The following is an 8766-nucleotide window of genomic DNA, read 5'->3' as shown; positions in this document are numbered from 1 at the left end:
AAATCACCCCTTCGTTTTAAAATTCATAGAAGATTCATCATTTTAGTTGAAACTTCATAACTTTTTCAGAAAATTGAACTATTTTGTTGAATATTCGTTTTTTTCGGGGTTGAAAATAAATTTTCTTGACTAAAAATTTGATTGTTTTTCTTATTATTTAGTAAATATAGGAAATTCTGTATAGGCCTTTAATACATTTGTTATAATTCCATTATTTTAGTTGAAAATTCATTTCTTTTGCTGAAAATTATTTTTTTTTAGCTGAAAATTTCACTAATACATTAAATATTCGATAATTTTAGTTGAAAATTTTTTTTCACCTATAAATTTAATTATTCAATTTTTAGTCGAAATTTTTTTTTAATTCATGTATTGCTTGTGAAAATTCATCTTTTTTAGAGAAAATAAATATTATTTGTTGAAAAATCACCCCTTCGTTTTAAAATTCATAGAAGATTCATCATTTTAGTTGAAACTTCATAACTTTTTCAGAAAATTGAACTATTTTGTTGAATATTCGTTTTTATCGGGGTTGAAAATTAATTTTCTTAACTACAAATTTGATTGTTTATCTTATTATTTAGTAAATATAGGAAATTCTGTATAGGCCTTTAATAAATTTATTATAATTTTTTCGCGTTTAAAAAAGAAATTAATATAGAAAATCATTCTAAGAAACTCAGTATCGAAAAAATAATGTTAAAATATTGAAATAAGTGATGCGATAAATAGAGAAACTACAAAGAAATGATGGATTCATTTACTCAACGTAGGAGTTTTACCAAATTTAAAGGATTTTATTGAATCTCCGAGAATTTCAAAGATTTCTAGGGATTTGACCGTTTTTTTTTTTAGAGAACCTTAATGAATAAATTAATTTTAATTTACATTGAAAGGATTTCAAACGATTTCTACTTATTTCAATGAATTTGTACGATTTCCAAATATTTCTGTAGATTTAAAAGGAATTTCAACAAATTTTTAGGTAACTTTTGGGACGAAAATAAATTCAGTTTCAAGACATTTCTACGTATTTCAAGGATATGAAGGAACTTGCAAGTTTTAAAAAGATTTAAATATCTTCAAGTTATTTTGAAAGAATTTCAAGGGATTTCAAAGAGTTTTGCAGGATTTTCAAAGATTTTAAGGGATTTCTAGAAAACTTTGAGAAATAAATGAAAAAGGAATTTCTGGCGATTCTAAGCATTTCGGGTGATTTTAGGATTTTAAGGTATTTCTAGGGTTTTCACAATATGTTAAGAATTTAAATGAATCTTTCAAGAATCAAAAGATTTCTAGAGATTTGAATGATTTTTTTTGAACGAGTAACTTTAAATTGTTATTTTAAATTAAAACAATAATTTTAAAACCTTTAAACATCAAAAATATATTTTTCAATAAAAAGATTTGATTATTTAATTTTTAATAAACATTTAATATTTATAAAGGAAAAATAATATTTTAAATTCGAGAATTTCTTTATTCGGAAATATTAGAAACTGTTCGCGAATGTCCTTTTTCCAGAATTTCATTATTAAAGAAATTTATAATTCGAGAATTGTCCAATTTGGAAATTTTAAAGTGTCTCGAAATTTATTTTTCAGATTTCCCACAATGAAATTCTCAAATAATAAAATTCCTGACAGTTTATAATACTTATTATAAACATTATTTATTTATTAAAAATACAGTAATTTAAACAATAAATTTCTGGATGAAAATTTTCTTTAAATTATATTTAATTATATAGATTATAATTATTGTTATTTCAAATTCAAACAATAATTTCAGAAACTTTAAAAATTAAAATAAATTTTTCAAATTAAAATATTCAATTATTTTATTTTTATTAAATAAATAAAATGTAAAACAAGTATAATAAACTGTCGGGAATTTTCCGATTCGGCAATATTATAAACTGTTCATGAATTTTATTATTGGTGAGTTTTCCATTTGCGGCATTTTATTGTTCTGGCATTTTATAATTTAGAAATTTTATTAATCCGAAATTTGAGTGTCGGGAATTTTCAAATTCCCGAAAAAATATATATTTTTTTTCAAAGTTTCTCAAATAATTTTTTGAGTTTAAATTCACTATAATTTAATGACTTGATTATTTTTATGTGAATAAAGAAATAAAATGCATAATAAGTAAAGTAAACTGTCAAGAATTTTTCGATTTGGTAATATTATAAACTGTTCGTGAATTTTATTATTTGGAGAATTTTCCAATTGCGGCATATTATTATTCGGGAATTTTTGTAATTTAGAAATTCTATTGTTCGGAAATTTTACTGCCTGGAATTTTCAAATTCCCCAAAAAAAATATATTTTGATGTTCAAAATTTCTAAAATTATTTTTTGAGTTTAAATTAACTATAATTTAATGAAAATTTGCATCCAGTATTTTTTTGTTAAATTATTGTTATTTTAAACTCAAACAATAATTTTAGAAACATTAAGCATTAAACTTTTTTTATAAAAATATTTGATTATTGTTATTTTAATTAATAAATCAAATGCATATTTAGTATAATAAACTGTCGGGAATTTTCCTATTCGATAATATTATAAACTGTTTGTGAATTTTTATGTTTGGAGAATTTTCTAATTGCAGAATTTTATAATTTAGAAATTTTATTATTCGAAAATTTTAATGTCGAGAATTTTCAAATTCCCGAAAAAAAATATATTTAATGTTTAAAGTTTCTAAAATTATTTTTTGAGTTTAAATTAACTATAATTTAATGAAAATCTGCATCCAGTATTTTTCGTTAAATTATTATTATTTTCAATTCAAAAAGTCCAAAATTGTCAAAGAAATATCTAGAAGATTTTGAGGCCATTTTTCTAATTATGTACAATTTTTAATTAATTTAGGAAAAATTGGAAAAAAAATTTTAACAAAATAAAAGTTTTTGAAGATAACGAAAAGAATAATTAAAGCTTCATAAGAATTTTGAAAGGTTTGGAGACAACGGGAATTTTTTCTTTATTTAATTTATATTCAATATTTCACGAGGATTGTGGGAGATTTCATAAATTTGAAGGAATATCATAGAATTTTTTATCATTTTCAAACATTTCAAAGAATTTTATCAAATTTAGGGCATTTTGTAGAATCTCCAATTATTTCAAAAAATGTACCGGACTTTTAAAGATTTTGAAGAGATTTTAAACTTTGTCAACAGATTCCAACAAATTTAAAAGATTTTATTGGATTTAAAAATATTTGAAGATAAGTTTTTAACAAGAATTTTTGACAAAATACATGAATTCTGAACCAAATATTTGAATTTTTTACTAAAAATATGAATTTTCAACAAAAAATGGAAGTTAAAATTTCAGTTAAAACTATCAATTTTAAAACGAACAAGTAGAATTTTGAAAAAAAGTAAAGTTTTCAAACGTAGGGATTAATTTCGAAATAAAATTATGAATCTTCAACCTAATACATTAATTTTTAACAAAATAGTTAAACTTTCAACCAAGTAGTTGAATTTTCAAGCCAAAGAACGAAAAAGTTTTATCTTCAATCTGAAGATACTAATTTTGAAAAAAAAGTTGATATTTAAACCACAAAATATTAATAAAATATTTAAAAATATTATATATAACTATGCATTACATTTTTATTACAAAAATCGTATTTTCTACCAAAAAATGCAAATTGTAAAGCAAATACATATTTTTTTTAACAAATAGTTCAATTTTCAACTAAAAAAATTTATGTTCTGCCAAAAAGATGAATTAAAAAAATACAAACATTTTTAACCAAATAGTTGAATTTTCTACCAAAAAATACGAATTTTCAACAAATTATATTCACTTTCTACTAAACATTTTAAACAATGGATGTGATGTTAGTCCAATTTTTTTAAAAATATTTTCTTAGTCTATATTCTCTTCGTGTCTACAAATTTTGAACTAAATATTTGAATTTTAAGGCTAAAAAACATAAATTTTTAACCAAAAATGATACTGTCATTTTTGCCGAGTTGAATTAATTTTCAATAAAAACACAAATTTTTTAAAAAGCAGTTGAATTTTGTAACAAATAGTTGAATTTTATGCCAAAGTGTGAAATTTTGAACTAAAAAAAAAACACATTTTTCTATAAAACATTTGAACTTTTAACCAGACAGTTGAATTTAACCAAAAAAATTGTAATAAAAAAATATTGTAGTCAAGAAAGAAACAAAATTTTAATCAAACTGTTGAATTGTCAAGCCAAAAAGATAAATTTTCAACAAAACAGTTGAATTATAAACTGAAAAATATGACCTTTTAAGGAAAAATTATTTAATTTTCAACAAAATAGTTAAATTTTCAGTTTAAACAAATATTTTGACTCAAGAAAAACGTTAGTTTCAATTAAGAAAAAATTAACCATAGAAAAAAACTTATAAGAAAGTAAGTTCAACTTTTGACCAAAGAGTTGAATTTTCAATCTAAATCAATGCATTTTTAACAGATTAATTTTTAACCAAATAATTGCATTTTTAACTAAAAATTGCTTTTCTTCCAAACAATACGAGTTTCAAAATACATCAATTTCCAACCAAACAGTTGAATTTTCTTTCAAATCGTTTACTTTTCGGGCCGAAAATACGAATTTTTTTATAAAACAGTTTAATTTTCAACTCAAAAATGTGAATTTTTAATTTAAAAAAATTATTTTTCAACCATAACAGATCAACTTTTAAACAAACAGCTGAATTGACCCAAGAAATGTGCAATACAAAAATTATTCTAGTCAAGAAAGAAACAAAATTTTAATCAAACTGTTGTATTATCAAGCCAAAAAGATAATTTTTCAACCAAACGGTTGAATTATCAACTGAAAAGTATGACGTTTTAAGAAAAAATTCTTGAATTTTCAATATAATAGTTAAATTTTCAGTTAAAAAAAATATTTTGACTCAAGAAAAACGTTAGTTTCAATTAAGAAAAAATTAACCATAGAAAAAAACTTATAAGAAAGTAAGTTCAACTTTTGACCAAGGAGTTGAATTTTCAATCTAAATCAATGCATTTTTAACAGATTAATTTTTAACCAAATAATTGCATTTTTAACTAAAAAATTGCTTTTCTTCCAAACAATACGAGTTTCAAAATACATCAATTTCCAACCAAACAGTTGAATTTTCTTTCAAAATCGTTTACTTTTCGGGCCGAAAATACGAATTTTTTTATAAAACAGTTTAATTTTCAACTCAAAAATGTGAATTTTTAATTTTAAAAAATTATTTTTCAATCATAACAGATCAACTTTTAAATAGACAGTTGAATTTAACCGAAAAATATTGTAGTCAAGGAACAAACAAAATTTTAATCAAACTGTTGAATTATCAAGCCAAAAAGATAAATTTTCAACAAAACAGTTGAATTATCAACTGAGAAGTATGACCTTTTAAAAAAAATTATGGAATTTTTGACAAAATAATTCAATTTAAACCAAATAATTCAATTTAAACCAAATAATAAAAACTTGAAATATAAAAGATGAATTCTTAACGAAAAATTTTATAGTAGCCTTTTGAACCGAGAACAATGAGCTTTCAACAAAAAATAGTTGAATTTTCTTATTAGATGCTATTATTTCAATTCGAATTTAAATGAACGAATGAGATAAAGTGAAAAGCCTGAAGTCTGCGATAAATAAATAGGAATTTTTATCATTTAGAGCCAAGGAAAAATATTTTAAACAAAGATTGAATTTCATTTCTAATACATAAAAAAATGTGTGAAAGTTAAAAAAAAACGGTACGCTGTTGCGAATTGGTTTATTTGCAATGTTAATATTAATTATTTAATATACTTATCATATATTAAATATATATTCAATATATGTGGGGATAATACGCTACAACTGTGTTTGAATAAATTCCAACAGAATGAACAAACTTCGGGTGCGAATTCGCACCAGTGTACCCTTTGAGAGTTAAGTGAGTCCGAGGGCTGATTTCCTATAAAAATGTAAAATAAAATAATAAAATAAAATGACAAAATATAAAAATATTCTAAATTTATGATTCAAGGACCAAATCTGCTCGAGTTTATCGCCTGGGTTTGAGATGTGGTGCTGTGTGGACATTGGCAGTAGTTTGTTGGTTAAATGATCGACTATTTTGCGACACTTGGCGCAATTTGAACTTCCCCTATCTTCATGCGTTGTGGCACCTTTTTATTTTCATAGCCAGTTACACTTTCGCAGTTCTTTTCGCTTATTTTTCAGTAAAAGAAGAACGACCGCAACAGTCTCCTCTGCTCAAATATTGGCCACGAGATGATTTTGAATTGGGAATCCCATATGTGACAATTAAAAGTTACATCAAGCTCGATAACAATACGAACATTTAAAAAGATTACCTCAGAATTTCAGTTTTGACAGGTTATTTTTTAAAAATTATTTTTAAGTTACTTATTTCAAAGTTTTATACATTTTCATATCAATCATATGGAAAGACTAGTCGAGAAAAAAAAGTTGTTTCAATTGTGCATCACTATTTTCAAACAAAGAGAGTTTAAACAAGATTATTTTGAAAATTATCTTTCCTTTGAGGTCTATTTATTTATTCTTTTCTTGAAATGATAAACATAATGGTTTTCAAAACCTTTATGTCAGTCAAATTTTTGGAAATCTTAAGATTATTTTGTCGCTCTGATATAATCAGTCAATTGGAAATGTTTAAGCATAGCTAATATTATATGTGAGGATTTAAGTAACACAGATTCGGAGATAATATACTTTTTATCTTGGAGACTATTTTTCATATCTATATTGTTTTTCTGAGTCGTTTTTACTTTCTATTTTCAATAGTAAAGTTCAAAAAACAAATTTCAAATGGTAAATTATTAAAAATATTTATCTACCATTTTTATTTACAATTTTGAATTATTCAAGTTATAAGTTTCGCCAATTCTTCAATTTGAACGATTTAGAATTGCAAATTGATTTTTAATCTTCAAAATTATCCATATTTATAAATTTTAATTTATAATTCTCTTATGATCGAAGTCTTTTTAATTCTAATTCTTCAAAATTGAAAAATGTTAAATTTTCAATCTGTAAAATTAAAGATTTTTTTTTAAATTTATATAACCTTCACAATTTATAATTATGAAATGTTTAAGTTTGAAAATTAAAAACTGTAATTTTGATTATATTTCTTGAATTTGGAAGACTTAGAATTAAAAACTTTATTTTTGATCTTCAATATTAAAGAACTTTTAATTGCGAGTCTTAAAAATTAAACTATTCTAAAAGCATATTCCAAAATACATACCTTCAAAATATAAATCTTGAAAATTGATGAATGTGCAATTACTAGACATATTTTCAAAGGTCATTTGAAAAGTAAATCTTTAAAATTGAGGTTTTAATTTTTTGAATTTTCTATTAAAATTAATCAATTTTGCAAGTAAAAAATCCTGTAATTTTCATGATTTAAATTTGCATTTTTTTCAATTTGAAATATAGATGTAAAAAATTTACCTGCTATCTTCAAAAATATAAAAAAGTTTATTCATAAATATTTAGAATGGAAGTGTTTTTAATTATAAATCTTCAAAATTGAAAATTCTTAAATTGAAAATTGTTTAATTGGAGATTTTTCACCTGCGAGTCTTCAAAGTGGAAATATTTTTAAAAATCCAAGTTACACAGCGTTAAAACGTAAATCTTGAAAATTAAATAATTTTCAATCCTATACTTTTAAAATGAAAGAACTTTCAATTAAATTCAATGAAAAATATTGTAATTTTGATTACTTATATTCGCAATTTCTTCAGTTTGTAAAATTTAGAATTGAGAACTTGATTCTTGATCTACAAAATTAAATAATTTTGAATCTTGCCTCTTAAAAATTAAAGTATTCTAAAAAAATGTTCCAAATGGCATACCTTTAAAATATAAATATTAAAAATTTAAGCAATGTTGAAATCCTATGCATATTTTTAAAATTCAAAAATTTTCATTGTAGCACTTTTAATTGTAAATCATTAAAATTGAATAATTTTTTTTTTAATTTACAATTTCAAATTGTTAAATTTTTAAGCTTGGCAAATGAAAAATCCTGTAATTTTGATAATTTTTATTAGAAATTTCTTCATTTCGGAATATCTTTAATCTTAAAAATTGAGGTTTTAATTTTTTGAATTTTCAATTAAAAATTAATAAATTTTGCAAGTAAAAAATCAATTTGAAATATAGAGGTAAAAACTTGACCTGCTATCTTCAAAATTATAAAAAAAAATTATTTATAAAGGTTTATAGTGTAAGTGTTTTTAATTATAAATATTCAAAATTGAAAATTTAGAAATTTTAAATCGTTAAAATTCGAGATTTTTCACATGCAATTCTTCAAGATTGTACATTAAAAAAAAAGTTCCAAATTACATACCTTTAAAACTTAAATCTTTAAAATAAAATAATTTTCAATTCTATGTTTTAAAAATGAAAGAACTTTCAATTAAATTGAATTAAAAATCTTGTAATTTTGATTATTTACATTCAACATTTCTTTAATTTGGTAAACTTGGAATTGAAAACTTGATTTTTCATCTACAAAATTAAAGAATTTTAAATTGTTTCATCTTAAAAATTAAACTATTTTTAAAAATATTCCAAATGACATAATTCAAAATATAAATGTTAAAAATTTAAGTAATGTGGAAATCTTATGCATATTTTCAAAATTCAAGAATATTAATTTGCTATTCTTCGGAATTGTAGCAACTTTGATTGTAAATCTTTCAAGTTGA

General features: G+C 22.1%; 1 protein-coding gene across 1 annotated transcript in view; it reads left to right on the top strand.

The window, feature by feature from the left end:
- Positions 1–6815, top strand: part of LOC117174792 (alkaline ceramidase) — a 13733-nt gene extending 6918 nt beyond the window's left edge. The window contains exon 4 of the mRNA XM_033364160.1: positions 6042–6815. Coding sequence (XP_033220051.1) covers positions 6042–6363 — 322 coding nt within the window. The 3' untranslated portion in view covers positions 6364–6815. The remainder of the gene's footprint in view (positions 1–6041) is intronic.
- The last annotated feature ends 1951 nt before the right edge of the window (positions 6816–8766 follow it).

The sequence above is a fragment of the Belonocnema kinseyi genome, chromosome 6 (assembly GCF_010883055.1).
Source record: "Belonocnema kinseyi isolate 2016_QV_RU_SX_M_011 chromosome 6, B_treatae_v1, whole genome shotgun sequence".
Classification (NCBI taxonomy): domain Eukaryota; kingdom Metazoa; phylum Arthropoda; class Insecta; order Hymenoptera; family Cynipidae; genus Belonocnema; species Belonocnema kinseyi.
Note: the sequence above shows the minus strand (reverse complement) of the source record. Positions and strands in the feature narration are given on the sequence as shown.